Source organism: Nyctereutes procyonoides, unplaced genomic scaffold (genome assembly GCF_905146905.1).
Source record: "Nyctereutes procyonoides isolate TBG_1078 unplaced genomic scaffold, NYPRO_anot_genome, whole genome shotgun sequence".
NCBI lineage: Eukaryota > Metazoa > Chordata > Mammalia > Carnivora > Canidae > Nyctereutes > Nyctereutes procyonoides.
This window is the reverse complement of record NW_026575137.1, coordinates 10,148,807-10,170,991: the sequence shown is the minus strand read 5'-3', so window position 1 is coordinate 10,170,991 and position 22,185 is coordinate 10,148,807. Positions and strand designations below refer to the sequence as shown.

The window sequence follows — 22,185 nt, the reverse complement described above, 5'->3', positions numbered from 1 at the left end:
CTAAGTTCTCCTTCATGTATCCACATTCCTTTGCTAGATAATTTTGAGTGGCTTCCTACTGTGCCTCTGAGCTCAGCCACATGACTTGAATTGGACCATGCAGTGTTGGCAAATGTGGCACAAAAAGGGACTTGCAAAGAACTTGTGCATTGAGGCTTGTCCTCCCTTGGGTACCTGTGAATAAGCCTTGGCTAGCCTGGTGAGTAGGTCAGCCAGTCCCCAACTGACCAGGCAGTTGACTGCGGATATGTGAGTCACAGCCACAGAGGAACCTCCTAGCTGAGCCCAGCCTAAATTGCCAACCTTCTGTTTGTTTGTTTGTTTATTTATGATTCTGTTTATTTATTTGAGAGTGATTTGAGAGAAATTTATTTGAGTATGTGAGGGATTGAGAGAGATGGAGAAGCAGGCTTCCTGCTGAGCAGGGAGCCTGTGAGGCTTGATCCCAGGACCCTGGGATCATGACCTAAGCCAAAGGCAGACACTTAACTGACTGAGCCACCCAGGCATCCCCACCAGCCTACTGTTAAAAAATAAAATTCAAACAAGTACATTTTAAGATCTAATTGGCTTTATTAAATGATTCATGAATCAGGCAGCACCATCGAGCAAGAAGTAGAGGGGAGCTCTTCTGAGCTTAACTAACAAAGGTTTTATTTTTTAAAGATATTATTTATTCATGAGAGACAGAGAGAGAGACAGAGACACAGAGACACAGGCAGAGGGAGAAGCAGACTCCCTGCAGGGAGCCCGACATGGGACTCGATCCCAGGACCCCGGGGTCATGCTCTGAGCTGAAGGCTGACGCTCAACCACTGAGCCACCCAGGTGGCCCCAGTAAAGTTTTAACGGCAGTGAGGCAGGAAGGGAAGAAAGAAATTTATCAGCAAGGAATGGATTATCTGAGCTGGCTTGCTGTCCTAAGGGGAGTGGAGGGGTCTATCAGTAAATTTCCTAGTTACTGACTAGGAAGTTCCATGTAGACTGGTTTATAGGTTACATTCCTGGGGGACTGAAACTGCAGTTACGTTAGTTATTAAGTCTTGGTTCCTGACTTGGGGTCTTGACCTAAGTGATGCCATTTTGGGTCTGGGTTTTCTTTTTAATCCTGCAGTTAGTGAGCTAAATATAAAGTAAATGGTTGTTGTTTTAAGCCACTGAACTTTGGGATGGTTATTATGTAGCAAAAAGTAACTGGTACAGAAATACAAATCTAAATTATTATTGGATTATCTTTTCCTTCTTAGTGTAATTTAAAAAATTATAACTTTAAAATTGGCTTTATTTCTTGCTTTATAATTAAAACTTTAAAATTTGCTTTTATTTTCTAGTGCTAATTATATATAGGAGATAGTCTTGACTTTATTTTTAATTTTTGCTTAATTATTGAACGTCAGCTATTATAATAAATACTGGTTTTACTTTTTACATTATTTTATGGTTTAAAATTTTCTTTTTCAAGATGTTAAAAGGCTCATTATAAAATATCAGACCCTAGTTCTTCTCTCCCTCTGCATCCTGTTTCTTAGTGCAATCACCAGTTCCCCTAGTGTATTGCCAGCTCATGTGCTGTCACTGCTCTCTTGTCACATCACATTTTCAGCTTCAGAATTTCTCTTTGGTTCTTTTTCAGTAATTTCTCTTTGTTGATGTTCTTGTTTTGTCATACATAGTTTTCCCAGTTTCCTTTAGTCCTTTGTCCAGTTTTTTCTTTTAGCTCTTTGAGCATGTTTAGGAGAGTTATTTTAGTCTTTTTTCCACAAGCATATGTTTCTTCCAGGACAATGTCTGGAGACTTATTTTGTTCCTTTAAATGGGTCATGTTTTCCTCTTTTTTCCTTTTAAATGTCTTAATTTCTGTATGAGCCTCACCCCTGTTTCTTCTAAAACCTTAGTTTTCGTGTTCTATTCCTCAGGCAGTGATTTCTTGCACCCCGCACCCCTTCCCGTGGCTTCCCCTAGCTGAGATCCTAGCTGTTTCTGGTCATCTGAACTCTGAGTTAGGTAACACTGGTAGACACCAACCCCTCAAGTAGCCTGCAGACAGGTTAGGACTTTGCAGATTCAGTTCACTAAAGGGAACAAGGGGATTGGTTGCCATCTTCCAAACCAAACTGTACTGGGGAGGGAGTAGGGCAAGGGTGGGTAAAAACACCATGAAATTTCCTACCATATTTTAAATATGGCTTTTTCTTGATTAGGCATTTATTTGTTGTTGTACATCTTTGATTTCCAGAGCCCCCATAAAATTATTTCAGTCTGTTTCTGGTTGTTCATTTAATGTTTCTATGGCGTAAAAAGGGCCCGGAACTTCCTAGTCCATCTTGCTGATGTTACTTGTCTCATCCATTTTTTATTTTATCTAATGACTTCCTCTTGTGATTCATGAGAATCTAATGCTCTTATGTCCCCTCCACTCCCTTTCATCCTTTCAAGACAGTTACATCACAGCTTCTGGTTAAATTAGCATTTAATACTTCTGTTATAACAAAGTTGTTATTCACTGCTAAGCCAAATAGGTTACCATGATTGCATTTTCTATCTTGAACAACTTTTTAGTAGCCCTCTTAGAGTTACTGGTTGCCTTTTTTTTCTTTTTACTTCTCCCCATTTGCTTTATTGTTTGTAAGTATTATAAAGCCTTCCTATATATAACCTTCATTACCTTTCAGTGCTTTTTTTCCTATGAGTCTAAGTTCTTTTGTATTTTCTTTGTCTTCTCTCTTGTCCTCTGCCCTCATGCTACAATTTGAACCAGTCATTCTGAAATTGTGCTGCAGAGCTGTCATCCTGGGACTTTGCTTAACCATCACCTAGAATTTTTTTTTTCTTTTCTGTGTTGTACCTTATGTTTCCTGGGTTTCACATTTTACTGGAGCACATCTTGCAGTAGCTTCCTGAGACAGAGGAGATGGAAGGGAAATCATTTTTACTTCGTGCTTGTCTGAAACTTAGTCCTGACTGACAACTTGGCATAGTTCTAAAATTCTAAAGTGAAACAGTGTTCTTCTAGAGCTTTGAAGGAAGTACTTTACATGTCTTCTAGCTTTTCCAGTTGAGGTGTGATGCCTTCCTGATTTTTATCCTTTGCTTGTAACTTGTATTTTCTCCGTGAAAGCTATAGCTGCTTTTTTTTCATTTCTCATGCTTTGAGTTATAATCTTGATGTGCCTTAATTTGGATCATTTTTTCATTTATTGGGTTGGGAACTTCAGTAGGTCCTTTCAGTCTGAAGACCCCATGTCTGGGAAATATTCTCTCTTTCAAAACAATTTCTTTTGTTTTCTTTGGAATTTTTGTTAGTTAGATACTGAACCTCATTGACTGATACTCTAATTCTTCTATCTTTTCTCTCTTATTGGTCATCACTTTTTTTAAAAAAGATTTTATTTATTTATTTGACAGAGCAAGCACAAGCCAGGGGAGCAGCAGGCAGAAGCAGAGGGAGAAGCAGTCTCCCCACTGAGCAGGGAGCCCAACACAGGACTCTATCCCAGGACCCTGTGATCATGACCTGAGCCACCCAGGCGCTCCATCGCCTTTTTTTTCCTCCACCTATTTCCTGGCATACTCTCTTGTTATTATGTTTCAACTTTCCTGTTAAATTTTTATTCTGATTGTCGTTTAAAATTTCTAAGATATTTTCTTATTTTTGATTATTCTTTTTTATTGCCTTCTCTTCTTGTGAATGCATCTCTTACTTGAGGATATTAATTATTTTCTTAAAGATGTCTCCTGTTTCCTCCATTGCTCTGTTTTATGGTTATCTTCTTTTCTGTTTATTTGCTTTGGTTTCTATTTTTCATGTTGGAGCCTCACCACAAATAGTTGGTGATCCTTGGTGTCCATTCATATTTAAAAGTGATGCGGTAAAACATTTATTGAACACTCTGTCTGAGCAGGGCTGGTTGACTGGTGGCCTTCACTGGGTAATTAGGTAGTAAACTGGCTGGACCTTTTCTCTGGGGTCATTTAAGTCATCCCAGAGATGAATCTTTCAGTACTATCTTTTTGGGGATGGGATATGAGAGGGATACCTGGTTACTGGTGTTTTGGGAATTGGCAGTAGAAGGGAACTGGGATCTATCCAGTATGCAGACTTTCATTTTGATTTGTCACTATATCCTTGCCTTCTAGAGTCCCCTGGTCTCAGTTTTCTTTGGTTTACTTTCTCCAGAGTATAAACACACTAGCTGAGAAAGAATAGTCAGTTGGTTACATGGGAGTAGAGTATGGGCTCTGTTTACCAGTGCTCTTATAATGGCGGCAGTCTAAACCCCTTCCTTCTGAGGTGTCTTAGGATTCTCTGATGTGAATAAATTTGCTCTTGTTTCTTATTAGAATCTCCCCCTTCAGGCACTTAGGTTTTATGTTCTCTATACTCCCTAAGCAAGTCGCCATTCCTTTATTCTCTATTTTCACATGTAGGTATCTCCTTGTTTTATCAAAGGTAGAGTTATTTCTATTTCTCATTGTACTGTTTTTAGAGTGACTTCAGAGAGATGAAAAAAGATCTTTATTCCAGTTAAAACTAGAAGTCTCTTAGATATTGATTTAAAAATTGAATTTGAAGGAGAACCTATATTTTAATCGTACAGGGTCATTGTGCATGTTCTGTAAATATCACTGGTAGTACCGCTGTAGTATTTTCCTTCAGTGAAAAAAATCTAACACTGCTTTAAAATTGTATATAAAGGCTCTTCTTTTTGATTGGCAGGGTGGTGTTGGTATCCAACTACACACAAACCTTGGATATTCTACAAGAAGTATGCAAGCGTCACAGATATACTTATACAAGACTCGATGGACAAACACCAGTCTCCCAAAGACAGCAAATTGTTGATAGTTTTAATAGTAAATACTCTTCTGATTTTATTTTTTTGTTAAGTTCAAAAGCTGGTGGTGTGGGACTTAACCTTATTGGAGGATCTCACTTAATTCTCTATGACATTGATTGGAATCCAGCCACTGATATCCAGGTATGACTATTTATGCATTAAATACACATTATAGAATGTGTACTCAGGAGACTATGCCTGCTGGGGATATGAGGATGAGGAGGATGTATAATAACTGCTGTGTACTGAGCTCTTACTTTCTATCAGGCATTCTATAAGTGCTTTACGTCTATGTAATCTTCATCATAGTTCTACAAGTGTGGGTATTACTAGCCCTGTTTTACAGATGAGATGGAAACTTGTTCTGGGCCACATAACCTGTCAGAGGCAGAGCCAGGATTCAGACCCAAGCCTGCGTATCCCTAGTCTATACTACACAGTTGGGCCTTTGGGATGCTCATGACTACCAGGGAAAGACAACAAAGTGTTATAGACACTTTTATCAGGGTTTGTGGATGGTAAAATAAAGATATTAAATTAGCTTATGTGGGGAAATATTTCAGAAGCTGGTTTTGGTTTTCTTCAGCATACAGTCTATCTTCACGTACTTTGAGATCTACCTATGGATTTGCACCTCATCTGGTGTCTGTGGTGGGGGACCCAAAGACAACCCTCAGGTTCAGTGATTACTATAGAAGGATTCCGAGAACCAGGAAAAATAGCTATATTCATAGTTACAGTTTATTACTTCCCCATATCCCCAGCAGGCTTAGTCTCCCCAGTTTGGTACAGACTAAAATCAGTAAAGGCAAATGGCACATGTGGATTTCAGGAGAGATAAGGCACAAGCTTTCAGTTGTCCTTATCCACTGAGGTTGTACAGACAATACTTAATTCTGCCAGCATTGATGAGTGACAACACAGATTGAAGTATTGCCGTCCAGAGAGGTTCGCTCAAGTCTTGATGTGTTGAGATTTTGTTGGAGGTTAGCCATATAAGCGTGGAGTAGCAGTGTGAATGACCTAAGCTGCTCAGTCCCCAGCCCCTCCACAGGTCCCAAGGCCCCTACCTAAATCACCTTGTCAACAAAAACTATCTTCTGTGGCCCAAGGCCTTAGGTAAACTAAGATACTCTTACCAGGCAGGGTATTACTAGGGCTTAGAGTTTCTCTCCCAGGAACTGGTTGAAGGTTAGGACTTTAGAGGGTGTGGGGTTTGAACACCAACTCTCTACACTATCACTGATAAGTTATAAAACCATAGGAACTACCTATAGCCTGAACTGATTAGATATCCTAGGGATTCCTTAGGATTAAGTCATTAGCTCCTTGGACTGGAAGAAACCCTCCATGCCCATGCTATACCTGGTTCTTTGTGTCCTTACTGTCCTATTTGGTGCAGATAGATCCTCTCAGTGTTGTGTGATACCCCTGCAGCTATTTTACAGTGAATGTTTATCCACCCCTTTCTTTATCCCAGGAAAAAAATAGGAGGTAGAAAATGCCTGGGCTTTGTTTGCCGAAGCTGCAAGTAAAATCTAGAATTCCTAATCTTAAATGTATTAACACATATTGCTTATGTGGACAGGGTTATTGGTTCCCACTGTACTCTGAATTCTCCTTTATTTCCTATAGGCAATGTCTAGAGTATGGAGAGATGGTCAGAAAAATCCTGTACATATTTACAGACTTCTAACCACAGGTAATAACCCTTCAGTGTGAAAAAAAAAAAAAAGTTGTCTCTTTGAATAATCAAAAGATCTTTTTTTTTTTTTGTTAATCTGGGCTTTGATATCAGGAATATTGTTATTTTGTTAACTTGTATGCTAATAAACATGTTTTACCCTGCAAAAATAATGAACTTAAAGATGTGAAGGAAATCGATTCAATGTTTTTTCTTTAGGTACAATAGAAGAAAAGATTTATCAAAGACAGATCAGTAAGCAAGATCTTTCTGGGGCAGTTGTTGACCTAACCAAGACATCTGAACATATCCAGTTTTCAGTAGAAGAGCTAAAAAATTTGTTCACATTACATGAAAGTTCACATTGTGTTACTCATGACCTGCTTGACTGTGAATGTACAGGAGACCAAGATGGTACAGGTTAGTTAAATCTTAATTGTGTTAAAATGGTAAAGTTAATTTCTCTGTCTCTCTTTAGCTATTGAAAACATTGAATACAGAGTAACCAAAATATTTACCATTCACATTTGTTAGTTTTCCTTTTCCCTCACGTCATAGGGCACCTGCCAGATGGATGTTTGAGAAGATATTAGTTAGAACCTTACTAGTTTTCTCAGTTTAGCTTCTTCTGAATTAGTTGTGAACAATTTAACTTGTTTAGGAAAATCTTTCAAAACCGGTATGATGGCTTTGAAATTATAGAAGTGTTTTTAACCCTTATTTCTATTTCATAAAAAACATACACTTGACAGAATAATGCTGCTGTGTGTTTATTTTTTGTACAACCCATTCACAGTGGGGTCATACTTTGCGAGGCGTTAGCATGGACCACCGTACTCCTCAGTACTTGACGAACTCCTAGTGCTGCTCCAGTGAGGCTGAGAACGCCAGTCCTCCAGAGCTGACACTGTTCAGATAGGAACAGGATCGGGGGTAGGACCTGAGGAAGCAGTGACCAGTACTTGGAAGTCACTTGGTCAAGTGTGTTGAAAAGGTTTAAGAAGGTAGACCGGACAAGACTGACATGGAGGACTTCACCTATAATATAAGTCAACATTTGATTCTCTCTTGTATGCGTTTTCTATTTTAATAACTACTGCTCTTATTTTATCTTCATTTTTCCTTGTATTTACCCTAAACTTCTTTTTTTAATTTTTCAACCCGAATGCCTAACTTGATAATTATTCAGCCTTCTTTTCTGCAATGGGTATTAAAGGCTGTACATTTTCCTCAAAGTTGAATCTCATAACTTTGTATGTGGTTCTTTTTTCTTAAGATTTTATTTATTTATTTAAGATAGAGAGGGGGAAGAGATAGCACGAGCAGGGGAAGGGCGAGGAGGGGCAGAGAGAGAGAGAGAAGCAGGCTCCTTGCTGAGCAGGGAGCCCAATGCTGGGATCATGACGTGAGCCTAAGGCAGACGCTTCATTGAGCCACCCAGGTGCCCCAAATTCTTGAATTTTTCTATCTGATAGTAAAAAAATATATTAGTCTAGTTTTAATTTGTTTTCCTCTTATTACGAGTGAAGTTGAGCATTTTTTTTCTTGTATTTAAGAGCCTTCCTTTATATGAATCATCTGTTCATATCATTTGCCCATTTTTCTATTAATAATGTGATTTGTTAGCTATATCTGTTATTGAAAGAAATATGTTAAAATCTTAAAATATGACAGTGACAGTGGATTTATCAAAGTTACTTGTTAATCAACATTTGCTTTGTATATTTTGTATCTTCTTTGTGAATTTTTTTATTATGGCCTATTTTATTAATAGATATGATTTCTTTATCCTAATATCTTTTGCTTTCATTTATCTTAAGTTTATATATTATGCTGGCTTTCTTTATGGTATTTGGTGTATCTTCCTTGTTTTAAGTCTGTCTGTGTCCTTATGTTTTAGTTATTTCTCTTGTTAACAGCATAAAGATGGATTTCCTTTTTTCCAGTCTTATGTTTTAACTAGAGCATTTAGTTTTTTCATAGCTAATATAATTAATGACGTCTTTTGATTCACTTCTGTCTTTTCATGTCTGTTTTTTTCAACAAAGGCCGACTAGTGGTTCACTCTTGATCTTTGATTTTTCAGAGTATTTGCTTTTTCCCTCTCTCTCAAATGCTGTCTTTGGTAGGTGTACAATTCTAGTCAATAGGTCTTTTGTTTTGTAAGTACTTTGGAGATAATATTCTACTGTCTCCAAATTCTTAAAGTAATGTTGTCATCTCTTAAGACCTCAATGATTTTGCACATTGACAAGATTTAGGTATTAAGGAAAGACAGTTATTTAAAGTGTGATAAAGTTTAAAAAGAAATCTTTATCTTTTAGAAATGCAAAGTGAGATATTTACAGTTGAAATGATATATGCCACATACTTATTTCATTATAATAAGGAAGTAGAGTAAGCGGAGTCTAAATAAAACAAGATTGGCTATTATTTGACAGGTATTGAAGGTGGGGTACATGGTAAACTGTAGGTTCTCCATTTCTATCTTGCCACCTTTTATATATATTTGAAATTTCCTATAAGGAAAATGTTTAAAAAAATCTCTTTGAAGAGCTTCCATTGCTCTTAAGGATAGAGACTAAAATCTTTACAGTGTTTAGTTAGGGTTGGGTTAAGTGCTGTAAGAGGAAACTCAAAAAGCACAGAGGCCTACCTACAATAGAAGTATATTTCTCATGTAGCAGGGCACATAATCGTAACAGAGTGGACAGCCTTGTATGATGTGGTTTGATGGTCTAGGCTTCTCCCACTTTGGGTTATACCATCCCCTTGGGCCTTAGAGTTCCCTGCTGGGATCCCGGCAGCTGTCAGCCAGCAGGTGAGAATGGAGAAAAGGTAGAAAACCATGTGGTGTGGGGGATTTTTCTAGGCCTGACCTAGAAGTGACATAGAGCATATATCTATTCACATTCCATATAGGTCACATTCAGTGGTTGCATCTAACTGTAAGGAAGACTGGGGAATGTGACTAAGTGCCCTGGAGAAAAGAGATACGGATTTAGTGAATAACTACCAGCCTCTGCCATTCATGATTTAATCAGTATTTTGCATTATCCAGCCCTTGAATGCATGCTTCACCCTGCATTACTGAACTTCTTGCATCATTCTTCATCTTTGCTCTCTAGGCTCTAGTTGCATTGAGCTCCTGTCAGTTCCTTGACTGTGCCAGACTTCCTTCACTTTCATAGCCTTTGTGTAGGTCCTTCTTCTGGAATGCTTTAACTCTTTTCCCCACCTGGTTCTTGCCTTCTCATCCTTCAGATCTTAACAAAAACAAGTCAGCTTTCTTGTTATATGTGCTCAGAGTTCTCTGTATCGTAATTCCGTACCCTTACTACTGTTTGTAATACAACTCCACAGTCCCTCATCTTCAATTTTGAAATCTAGAAATCTTGAAAGACCAAAATTTGTTTTTTTTTTTTTTCTTCATGAATTTGCAACAAACTGATTTGGTGGCAAAAACCTTACCTAAGTTGATGTGAATTTATCAGGAGTCATTAATCCATTTTATAAGACTATTCATATGACTTACTGCAGAATATTAATGAATTTGATTATGGAGTGCCATCCCAGATTGTTCCAATTATATTCTGAATTTAGAAGCATATCTGGCCCCAAAGGTTTTAGACAAGGGGTTGTGGGATTGTAATACATCTGTTTAGATGGTTATTTGCTTAATTTATCTCTCACTAGATCAACAAGGTCCTTGAGTCAGAGACCAAAATGCAATAAATTATATAAACTCATTATGTAATAAAATAAAAAGTACTGTTTATAGTAGGGTATTGGATAGCCTAAGGATTTTCTCATTGTTTTACTTATTTCAGGTGATTCATTGGAAAAATTCCCTGTCTCTAGAAATTGTCAACTTGGTGCACATCACCAGAAGTCTAACTCTCTGAAACCTCTCTCCATGTCACAGCTGAAGCAGTGGAAACATTTTTCTGGAGATCATTTAAATCTTACAGATCCTTTTCTTGAAAGAATAAGAGAAAATGTCTCATTCTTTTTTCAGAATATAACCAACCAAAGTACTGCTATTATATAAGGAAAGATTACATCACGACATTCCCTCGCCCCCCTTTTAAAAAAAGGTAACATAGTAATTAAATGTAATTTTTGAAAACTAATAGAATTATGTAAATTATATTTTCTTCCAAAATGAATCCTAATTTTGATACACAGTCAAAACTTGTTTACTTTTTTGTATGTGTTCTTCAGTATTGAAACATTAAAGACATACTTCTATCATCATACAGTTGTTTACTAGTATTCCATAATTAATGCACTTTTATTAAATACCCATTAAGGAATTTTCATAAGGAATATAAAAAGGTAAATACCTAGTCCCTGTGTTTGGGAGATGTAATCTGAGTAGGAATATTAGACATAGATGTGTGAGATCAGTTTCAACTGCAGCTCAAGGGAGAAAGACTAGGACTGCAGAGGCTAAAGATGCTGCGTGTGATAGTTGCTGCAGGGCGGTTTGAGGGAGAATGGTCAGCGGGTTGGGGCAGGAGATGAAGGACGATGGGACACTTCAGAACACTGGTTCTTAACCTGAGACCTCAGACTCCTGGGGTACTGACAAGCGGTCTATAAAGCTCTGTCGACCAAACATTGTTTGCCCTCCGAATAAGGGAAGTTTCGGTTACCATCATGTCAAGGGTTGTCTGTAGTAATTTTTGACATTAAAAAGAAACTTTTAATTTACAAAACAAACTTTAGAAGGTTGAAGTCTACAAAGTGAAGGGAGTTAGTCTCCAACTGGAGCTTCTGTAATCAGCTTCTGCTTCCATTTGGGAAAATTTCTTTTAGACTGACTATTGCCTTGAGGTCTTAAATAAAGACTGACTTATAGATCAACAAATCTGAGGTTTTCAGATTTCTAGTGCCGTACCTGCGCAGTTGTACATCTAGGATCCATGACCAGGTAGTCTGGGACCAAATTTGTCATTGAGGAAGTACTCAACTACTAGTAAGCAAAAATGGTGTTTCTTGGCCCTTTTTATAGGCCTCATCTATGAGGTACTTCCAATATCTATGATATTATGGAATTTTTTTTTTTAAGATTTTATTTATTCATGAGAGACAGACCGAGACACATAGAGAGAGAGAGGCAGAGACACAGACAGAGGAGGAGCAGGCTCCCTGCAGGGAGCCCGATGTGGGACTTGATCCCCAGTCTCCAGGATCATGCCCTGGGCCAAAGGCAAGCGCCAAACCACTGAGCCACCCAGGGATTTCCTGATACTATGAAATTATTCTTAGGTGTAAAGATCCCTTAAAGAAATACAATGATAGGGACTGATAACTTTATTGTTTTTCTTAAATTGTGTTGGATGCTAGAGCATGCTGTCCGGATTTCCACATTATTCATTTCCCTAGCCATCTGCTACCACTCCTAGCCAAATCCCTGCCTAAGTATAGCCCTTAGCTGAAAAGAGCTCCCTCACCCAGGGTTATGCTCGCTCTCCAGAGCAGCTATCATCCAGTGCTTTGTTGATGCAGGATGGAAAGGCCCAACTTCACAGCTCTTCAGCTGAGGCCTTTGTTGCAGCTTCATTGCAGTTCAGCTGCTCTCTCTGTTCACGTGTGCTTCCCACACTCCCTTATAGACGTTGCTCTGAAGAGCACTTCCCACAGCTTCCCTGCAAGAAGATGTGCCTCTGCATGTTTTCCAGGGAAGCTGACTTAAGACACTATCCATGGAGTATCACTGAAAAAAAGCATTCTAATAATTGTAATTGATGGCATTCAATTGTAAATACTTGCAGGCAGAGTAATCATTTACCTAGATGAGCTGATAACATGAAAGTTTAAGAAAGTAGTATAAGTTTTGCTTTATACTGCATTTAGAAAATAAGACGTGGCAGAAAGAATTAGCACTTGTACATTTACGGTGTTGTGCAATCATCCCTGCTATCCATTGCCAGAAGGGAGTTCTCGTCTTAATGTCTTCCTTTCCTCCTTCCTTCCAATCACTGTCAACCCAAAGCCATTGGCCTCCCTCCCCCAGCACTCAGGGCCTCCATCCCAATGACTTCTTAATTGATAAAATACAATGAATTGTTTTCGTCTTTATATTGTTTTGTTTTTTTTTCACATTAGATACTGGCGAACACTTCCTTCTTGAAACTCTTGCCTTCCTTAATTTTGATTTAATGGATTGTATTCATTTGTCATTCCATAGATATTTAATATTTTTAAAAGATTTTATTTATTTATATGCTAGAGAGAGAGCAGGAGAGAACATAAACCAGAAGAGCGGCAGAGAAAGAGGGAGAAGCAGGCTCTCCACTAAGCAGGGAGCCTGACACGGGGCTTGATCCCAGGACCCTGGAATCATGACCTGAACAGACAGCAGACACTTAACTGATTGAGCCACGCTGGCACCCAGCCCGACCCCACCGCGCCCCCCCTCCCCCATATTTATTGAGTAGCTAGCACATCTCAGGCTTTGTCCTAGGGGTTGTACATATAATAATAAGTAAAACAGGCAGTCTCTGTGCTAGTGCTTTCATCCTAGCACACAGAGAACAATACACATATGTAATATAGTACACGATGAAAAGTGCTGTGAAGAAAAATAAGTAGAATAAGGGAGAGATATTAAAGTGGGTCTGTGGATTGCTATTTAAATGGGGTCAATTTATGCAGAGACCTGAAAAAAGTGAGGGATCAAGAACCATGACATTCACTTGGAAAAATGTTCCAGACAGAAGGAACCTCAACTGCAAAGGCCTTGAGATGAAAGGAGCATATGGCAGTTTGAGAAGCAGCGAGAGGCTCTTGTGGGGAGATTAAGAAGCCTAGGAAGAAACGAGATCAAAGAGGTGATGCTGGTGGGGCAATGAAGATGGCCTTGAAAGCTTTAGCTTTTATTCTAAGGTAGATGGAAGACCACTGGGATTTGAGCTGATGAAAGACATGGTCTGAATTGCTTGTGGTAGAACATGGGGTGGGAGCAAGGAGATGACTTAGAAGATCATTGTGGATAATCAAGAGGTGATGGTGATTTAGACCAAGTGGTAGCAGTGAAGTGTGAAGGGACAGTTGGGTTTTTGGTATTTTTGAAGGCAGAGCCAACAGGATTTCTGAATGGATGGAATCTAAGGTATAAGAAAAAAGAAAAATTAAGAACGACTCCCAAGATTTTTGGCCTGAGCCAAAGGAGGAACTAAGATGGGAAGACTGAGAAAAGAGGTTTTAGGGGGAAGATCTGAGGTTCCGTTTTGATTATGTCAAGTTTGATGTCAAGGCCAGTGGAGATGTCACGTAAGCAGTTTCATGAATGAATTGAGTTCAGAAGCATTGGTCAGAGCTAGGGACAAATGTATGGTTTTGTCAGTAGATAGATGGTATTTAGTAAAGTTGTGAGACTGGATTATATTACTTAGGTAGTAAATGTAGGCAGAGAAGAAATAAAGCAACTAAATATTGTAGGAATAAATACAATTTTGGCTGGAAAAATTGATTTAAATGCTTTATTAAGTGCTTATTGCTGTGTTCTAAATGCGAAGAGCTTTGCATCCATTACAACCTATGACATAGGATTAGTATGATCTCGGATGAACTGAGTTTTCTCGTCTGTTCAGTGCTTTGTCCAAGGGTAGTTGTGAGATTTCAGTGAAATAATGTACGGTGAGTGAGGTAGAGAAATGTTATCTTTTTTTAAAGATTTTATTAATGTGTGACGGGGGGTGTGTGTGGAGACAGCACGAGAGTGAGAGCATGAGTGGGTGAAGGACAGAGGGAAAAGCAGGGAGCCATATGTGGGGCTTGATCCCGGGACCCTGGGGTCATGACCTGAGCCGAAGGCAGCCGCTTAATCAACGGACCCACCCATGCGCCCCAAGAAATACCTTGGCTGCTTATTTCGAAATTCCTTTTAGTTTTTATTTGGAAAAACACCTTATTAAAAGTTGGGTGGGAGAGAGTGAGCCTTGGGTATTGGTTGCTGTCAAAGTGCAAGGTGGGGATTTTGACAGGCCAGAGGTTGTGGGGGGCTCAAACTCATTTAATTTAGGTGTTCGAGGGTACCCCGATAACATCTGGGTTGCGGACGTAAAGCACCTTTTCTGTGGCAGATGCTTAATTCAGAAGAATCGCCTTCTTTCCCCCTTCTCTGTGCCCCCTCCCGTAACCCTGGGATCCGAGTACTAACCTATGGTCTGTAACTGTTTACCTGGCTCCTTTTCCACCAGGGCTGAATTCTTTGAAGACAGGGATTTTTTTTCCCTCATTGTAGGATCACATTACCTTGTATGGTCTCTGGCACAAAACAGCTACTTTTAAATAGAAGAATGAATGAATGAAGGAGTGAATGAATGAATGAGCTATTTCACTTCCTTTTCTTCCTTAGCTGCCGTGATCAGGTTCCTTGCTCTCAGATCTCCGTTTCAAGGTATTTATTAAAGCTGAGCATGGAGCTGTGCTGGACTCTGAAGAAAGCAGAGCCAGCAGGTTTTTCTTGCCTTCTGGCAGCTACAGACTTCTGCTTAGGCTCCCATGATTTAAAAAAAATTTTTTTTTCAAAATTTTATTCATTTATTTATTGGCCTCCACGATTTCTAACTGCTGCATGGGCTGACAGGCTGTCAGTGCCAGGGGTATGGTGTGAGTCACATTTTAAAATAATTTCTGATCGCACAATACACCTTTGACACATCTTCCCGCGAGCATGTTCTTGCTCCAGATGACAATAGGCACACGTTTTAATCACACCCTCATTAGGACCGAATCACCAGCCGTGGATGAAAACACGCCCAGCTCTGATCAGGATTCAGCCTCCCAACGGCCTGTTTGTGCCTTTAAACAGGGTGCGCGAAAGCCCGGCTGTCGCTGTCATTGTCCGGCTGTCGCTGTCATTGTCCGAGTGGTGCAGACCGGCCCACGACACACGACACAAGCCTGGGCAGCGCTGGCGGGATCACGTTCTGCAACTTGTAGCAACTCGTGCGTATAGTCAGCAGATGGCACTGCTTCTCTGAGTTGGTCCCGAATTAAGCTATCGGGTCCTAGAGGGCTTTGTAGACGCGGCTATTTTTGTTGTTGAAGGGAGGACTCAACAAGGGGATGTGATTTTCTGCTTACCTTGTACGACACAGGTTTTTTATTTTTTATTTTTTATTTTTATTTGTTTTTTTGTTTTTGTTTTTGTTTTGATGCAGACTGGTTTCCCATGGCATTCCTCCGTCGCTGGCTTGTTGCTCCAAACCATGACAAACTTCCATCCTTGAGGTCCTTTGTTGTCCACAAACCAATACCAATTCAGAATATAGGCTTCATGGTAAAACAAAACCAAAAAACCGTGAAAGAAGAATCCTTTTTTTTTTTTTTATTTTTTATTTATTTATGATTGTCACAGAGACAGAGAGAGAGAGAGAGAGACAGAGAGAGACAGAGGGAGAAGCAGGCTCCATGCACCGGGAGCCTGATGTAGGATTCGATCCCGGGTCCCCAGGATCGTGCCCTGGGCCAAAGGCAGGTGCCAAACCGCTGCGCCACCCAGGGATCCCTGAAAGAAGAATCCTAACTGACGTAGACAGAGTGGTTTGCTGGAGTTGGTTACACTTCAGCCCACTTTCACGTCCATCTCGTTGGCTGGAGCTAGTCGCATGCCAGGGTGGAGCTACCCCTGACACACGTACCCGTCAAATCAATCACTCCTTCTCCCGGGGGGCTGTGGTGAATGAGGGCACGAGGGGAGGCCAGGGGTCACGTCAGTTGGGCTCTCTTCACTGGAGCGGTGGGCAAGCAGCACGTGCCCGGGTCGTGGGCGGTCCGCACAGTCTTAGCGAACATCAAGAGATGTAGAGCCGTTACCCGCTAGGTAACTGGGGCGGTGGGAAACGTGGTAGCTAGTAAGCTGGAAAGGACTTTGTAAAAAAGGCTCAGAAGGACTTTGTAAAAAAAGAAAATCTGATGTACGTATAAGCGAAGATTTTTTTAAGGCATTGCTGAATTTGTTTTCAAGTTTTGGGCAGAGCGTGACCATTTATGTGGTCGCGATGTCGTCGGTCCTAGGAGAGCTGCAGTGATACCGCTGGTGGCCCGTGGCTCCGCAGCACTTGGAGACGTTGACGCAGTGATGAGTGTTTTCTGCTGTTAGCAGTAGCCACACAATGGGGTGTCGCGTTGACCTTCACCTTCTGAACCCTGTTTATATTTTAAAATGCAATCACTGGCCGAGCAGACCCTGCGGCTCTATTATATGGAGCCAGTTGCTGTCATCTTCGTCGCTTTATTCATTGAGACCCTCTGCCGTATGGGGAGACCCTTAAGGAGAAGCTCGTGTTTTCTTCATCAGGCCTCATTGAACGTGGTCAGGAGGGAGGTGTAGGCCTCTTCCCTCCAGGACTGGCTCTGGGGATCAGTGGAGCTCGGGGGCCAGCGAAAAGGCAGCACCAAGGCTGTTGTGGGGGCCACGTTTTTCGTTCTGACCCTCATGCTCCCTTCCACTGAGAGGCAGAGGTAGCGGGTGGAGCCCCACAGGGACACGGGCCCGGCATCCTCGCCACACTAGGGGACCTGGCTCAGCCACAGAGCAGCCCCCGGGTGCTCACTCTCATAATCGATGAGCAGCCCACGGAGAGGAGCTGACGGAAAGGAAGGCGGAGCAGGCAAATGGAAGAGAGCAAGGGGGAGGCCATGTGTGCGGCCGGTGTGATGCCAAAGCTCCGGCTCAGGTGCCGGCCTTTGGGTGGGTGTGTACGAGCAGGTTACGGGCCCCTCTGAGCCGCTGACTCAATCCTGTGGTGTCTGTAGAAGTCCCTGTGACGACACCCGGGGTGGTGGCGGCGTGGTGGTTAGTCCTGGGGCATCCGTTTTTGATCATTTGGTGATTTAGCTCTTATCGCCAAGGGAAAGCAACTTCTACCATTTCCCTCGAACCCTTTGCTAACAGTGGCCGGTGGCCGGTGGCCGCTAGTCGCCGTTCTCTGGCTCCGTCACCCTGATGACCTCACGTCTCCCTCGGCGGCTGCGCTTCCTTCCCGCGGCTCCCCTTGCTGTTCCTTGAACGCTAAGCGTGTCTCTGCCCTGGTGCCCGGGGGTCCGGCTACAGCTTGTCAGCAACTGCTGGGGAACTTGAAGGAAGCCGTGGCCAGCGGCGCCCGACGTTTTCTATGGAAACAGGAGAAATGGGAGACACGAAAAAGCCATTTGACGAACTCCCAGACTCTGTAGTGAAGGCAAGGCCCTGGACAAATGGCTCTTGTGGCCGGTTACACAGATTGTCGTGTTATTACTGGAGACAAGAGTCGTACGTGTGGTTATACCCTTAAAAGGCAATTAAGAGAGCACTATACAGGGCAGCTGCCTGCAGCCCAGGGCGTGATCCTGGAGACCCAGGATCGAGTCCCATGTTGGGCTCCCCGCAGGGAGCCTGCTTCTCCTTCTGCCTGTGTCTCCGGTCTCTGCCTCTCTCTCTCTCTCTCTGTCTCTCATGAATAAATAAATAAATAAAATCTTAAAAAAAAGGCACTATATGATTGAGAAGGTTGACTAGATGCCAAAGAGCATCACTATCCATCTTCCCCCGTCCACGAGGACCCCCTACTAACTGTGGAGAAGAGAGCCTTAAAAAACATACTGAGCACTCAGGCTGCTGAGATGGGATTGAGATCAACAGCCAGAATTTTCTACCACTTGCTAAGGATCCATAGCCCTTTATAAAACCCTCTGGTGTAGTGAAGTTAGTTTGAGAAGCAAACCCTGTAGATCCCCACCTTAGTCCTAGATCTCACCTCCGGCATGTAGTTTCCACGCACTAAGCTAATCTCTAAAGTGTGAAAAAGCCTGTGGAGATCCATGGTTAGAAAGTATTTGCCTTGGTGGCTCATTCAGTTAAGCTTTGGACTCTTGGTTTTGGCTCAGGTCATAATGTCATGGGTCGTGAGATCGAGCCCTGCGATGGGCTCTGGGCTCAGCAGGGAGTCTGCTTGAGAGTCTCTCTTTCCCTCTCCCTCTGCCCCTCCCCTCACTTGCTTACTTTCTCTCTCTCTTTCTAAAATAACTATGTATGTCCTTCTCCGATTGACTTACTTCACTCAGCATAATACCCTCCAGCTCCATCCACGTTGAAGCAAATGGTGGGTATTTGTCATTTCTAATGGCTGAGTAATATTCCATTGTATACATAAACCACATCTTCTTTATCCATTCATCTTTCGATGGGCACCGAGGCTCCAAACAGTGTATGTTCTCATTCATTTGGGGAATATGAATAATAGTGAAGGGGAATATAAGGGAAGGGAGAAGAAATGTGTGGGAGATATCAGAAAGGGACACAGAACATAAAGACTTCTAACTCTGGGAAATGAACTAGGGGTGGTGGAAGGGGAGGAGGGCGGGAGGTGGGGGTGAATGGGTGACGGGCACGGAGGGGGACACTTGACGGGATGAGCACTGGGTGTTATTCTGTATGTTGGTAAATTGAACACCAATAAAAATTAATTTATAAAAAAAAATAACTATGTAAAATATTTTTTCAAAAAGATTCCTCCTATACCTGCAAATACGGGAATAATTTAACATTTGATGAGACATCGAATCCAGAATGATTGCTGTTCAAATACCAAGGGGGGGGTATAATGGGAATCCATTTATAGGAGAAGGTTTAAAGGTACCTATGTGAGACTTCTCACTGAGGCACAGACCCTGCACTGGGTCTCTCCATAGCAGGGTCAACCTTCTTTGGCGTTTCTGGTCTTCCCCAGCTCCTGACTCCACAAATCTTTAGCAGCAAGGCTAGATGGGAATTCCTACCGCCCCATCTTATGCTGCACAGAAGCTCCTCCGTGAGACACCTGAGGATCAGTCCCAGTGTCAAGCAAGGAGACTCTGTGGCCCTGGTTACTGTCCTGGCCTAGACGAGACCAGTTCCATTCATTGCACTAGGGAACAACCCTCCTGGTTACACGCCACCGTGGACATGTTTGATGGTGTCATCTGAGAGAGACGAATAGTGGACAGCTGCTTTATCTCTTGGAAGCGCCACAAAGGAAGGAAATTTCAGAGCTTGGAGAGAAAGCACATGTAATTGCTTCTTACGAGAACTATTACCATGGAAACGGCACTTCTGTCGTCCGTCTGGAAGAAAGCTGTTGTCGGGTGTTAGAGGGACGTCCAGCGGACCTAATGGCTGCCCTAATTCTGGGCTTAGGAAGGATTTCACTTTTTAAAAATGATGCTCGCCGTACATTTGTTCCTATCCCAAGGGGACCAGAGCCTTGATATTAATTGGACAAATATAAAGTCAGTATTACTGTAGTGTGACTGTCAGAGCTCTGGCGTGGGAATTGGCAATCTGGAGATTCCCAATGATTTGGCTTCTGATGGTATGGAAGTCACTTGGTTTTTGCGCTTTCTCGTAATGATAATAACAAATGATTGATTGATCGCTTACTATGAGCCAGACGTTTTGCTAAATGCTCTATATGCAGGATTTCATTAATTCATCTTAACAATGCTAAGATAAATATATTCTCCCCCATTTTATGGGGGGTGAGGGCATAGGCCTACAAAAGTTAGATACTTACCAAAAGTGCAGTGCTGATTAGTGGTAGAAGCCAGATCTCATCCCAAGTGACTGTGGCCTTAGAACTCACTTGTATGTGCCAGCCCTTGACGTGTGAGCTAAAGGAGAATTTAAGGAGTATCTTGTAGTAGTGATCAATGTGAGGGACTGTGGGCCCCTCTACCTTTCATGCCAGGATCACTTATTCTCAGACTAAAGATATATTTACCAGAAAAATTGATCTCAAAAAGCAAGAATTTGTGTTGTTGTTTTTTTTTTTTTTGTAGAAAAATGCACGTAGAAATTGAAGACAAGGAAAAAGACAAGGCCTATTTCTTTCTTTTTTTTTTTTCATCACAAAATTAGGTTTACTCAAACCCTTGTCTAGTAGACAAAAAGGTGTGCTAACTTTTAGGTCTATACCTATTTATTAGATATTTTCAGTATCTACTATACTGTATAAGATGCACAGCTTCATAAGAATACCACAAGGAAGATGGAACGGCAAGCAAAAAATACACTTTTGAGAATCAAAGTAATATTAGAACCAGACTGAGATATGAAATAGATGTTAGTACTATCAGATGCAAAAGTATACAGATAGCTTCACTGATTAATTTTATCCATATTTATGTACAAAATAATATCAATATTACTCAAATTATTTCTTAAAATAGAGGAAGAAACATTTCCCCACCTCCATAATGTGAAGCTAGTATTACAATAATATCACAACCAAATAAAGTAATCAGAGAAAATAAACTATGGAAATATATCCTTCATGAAATGGACAGTCTTTAACAAAATATTAGAAAACTGAATACAGCAAATACATCTGCACAAATATAACAAAGAAATGTAATTCATTATGTCAAGTTTGGATTTAAGCAATGATGAGGCCTATTTCTAAAAGAAAAAATAAAGGTTATGTATCACATGTATCACAGAGTTTTAAAAAGCATTCCTGCTGAGGATATCCATGAAGAGGTGTGTTTTTCTCTCCATATTTGTCCTTATTAAAGCATTTGGTGGTCATGCATATCTATAGATGAGTTTGAAAGGAGACAAAACAAAGGGGAAAAACCTCATTCTGTGAGCTTGACCTGCTGGTGGCAGCAACGGATCACAGCAACTGTTCCTTATTGCATTAGGAATTCCAGGCACATCTTAAAGCACAGAGCTTCCTGTTTTTATAAGATTTCAAATCACAGGCTGCTGTTATGATAGCCATAAAAATTGGCGAATCATTCTAGCTATCAATATGACTGACAGGATTATATTCCAGAACATTTTATATTACCCGAGTTTTACCTTCATTTTTTTCCCCATGGGTTAGCAGGGGGTGGGTAGAAGAGGTAAAAGGGGGTGGATATTAAATTATTAATTAAATGAGAAGTGAGCAAGCCTTTTAAAAACTGATGGAATGGGACGCCTGAGTGGCTCAGCAGTTGAGCCTTGGCCTTCGGCCCAGGTCATGACCCCGGGGTCCCGAGATCGAGTCCCACTTCGGGCTCCCTGCATGGAGCCTGCTTCTCCCTCTGCCTGTGTCTCTGCCCCTCTCTGTGTCTCTCATGAAAAAATAAACATTTAAAAATATTTAAAAAACCCTGATGGACCAGACCACTGAAGTCAGTAACACCACCTTAGTTATTAAGGGTTTTGCTGTAAAATGAAGATAGGCTCTAATAAACTGACTTTTGTACAGGATGAAAGATTTGCTGTTTTATTGAGAATGTTTTGAGACCTCCAATAATGATTTTTCAGTGTTTCTCCATAAACATTATTTAGGGATTCTTTGACTCTCGGATGGCTTTAAAAACACGGAAACATTCATGTTTGTTCCCTAAGCACGAGAAGATAAACGAATGCTTTGGTTTTTCTATGTCTGCCTGCAGAGATGCTCACAAAGAGAAACTGAACATGTTTGCAGTTTCTGAGCCTCCGCGGAGGCCAGCCTTGGGTCCGCGGCCGGAGCTGCCTCCCCTCAACGTCCTCAGGCCCAGGTGTGCGAGGTTCCCTTGCACGGGGAAGCTTGCCCGGGACCCGGGACGTTGCTTCCTCTTCGGGTGGCTTTGCCCTGGAGGCGTCCCTACCTCTGAGCTGGTTTCTTTCTTTCTTTTTTTTTTTTAAATAAATGT

General features: G+C 41.3%; 1 protein-coding gene across 4 annotated transcripts in view; it reads left to right on the top strand.

Moving 5' to 3' along the window:
* The window catches only part of RAD54B (RAD54 homolog B), an 87,061-nt gene extending 76,288 nt beyond the window's left edge, over positions 1-10,773 (top strand). For 3 of the 4 annotated variants that reach the window (XM_055303449.1, XM_055303451.1, XM_055303452.1), the window contains 4 exons: positions 4,718-4,979; positions 6,474-6,540; positions 6,742-6,942; positions 10,353-10,773. In XM_055303449.1, the coding sequence (XP_055159424.1) occupies positions 4,718-4,979; positions 6,474-6,540; positions 6,742-6,942; positions 10,353-10,573 (751 nt within the window). In that variant the 3' untranslated portion in view covers positions 10,574-10,773. Of the gene's footprint in view, positions 1-4,717; positions 4,980-6,473; positions 6,541-6,741; positions 6,943-7,318; positions 8,124-10,352 lie in introns of those variants that run through there. The other variant, XM_055303450.1, reaches the window with a different exon arrangement.
* The last annotated feature ends 11,412 nt before the right edge of the window (positions 10,774-22,185 follow it).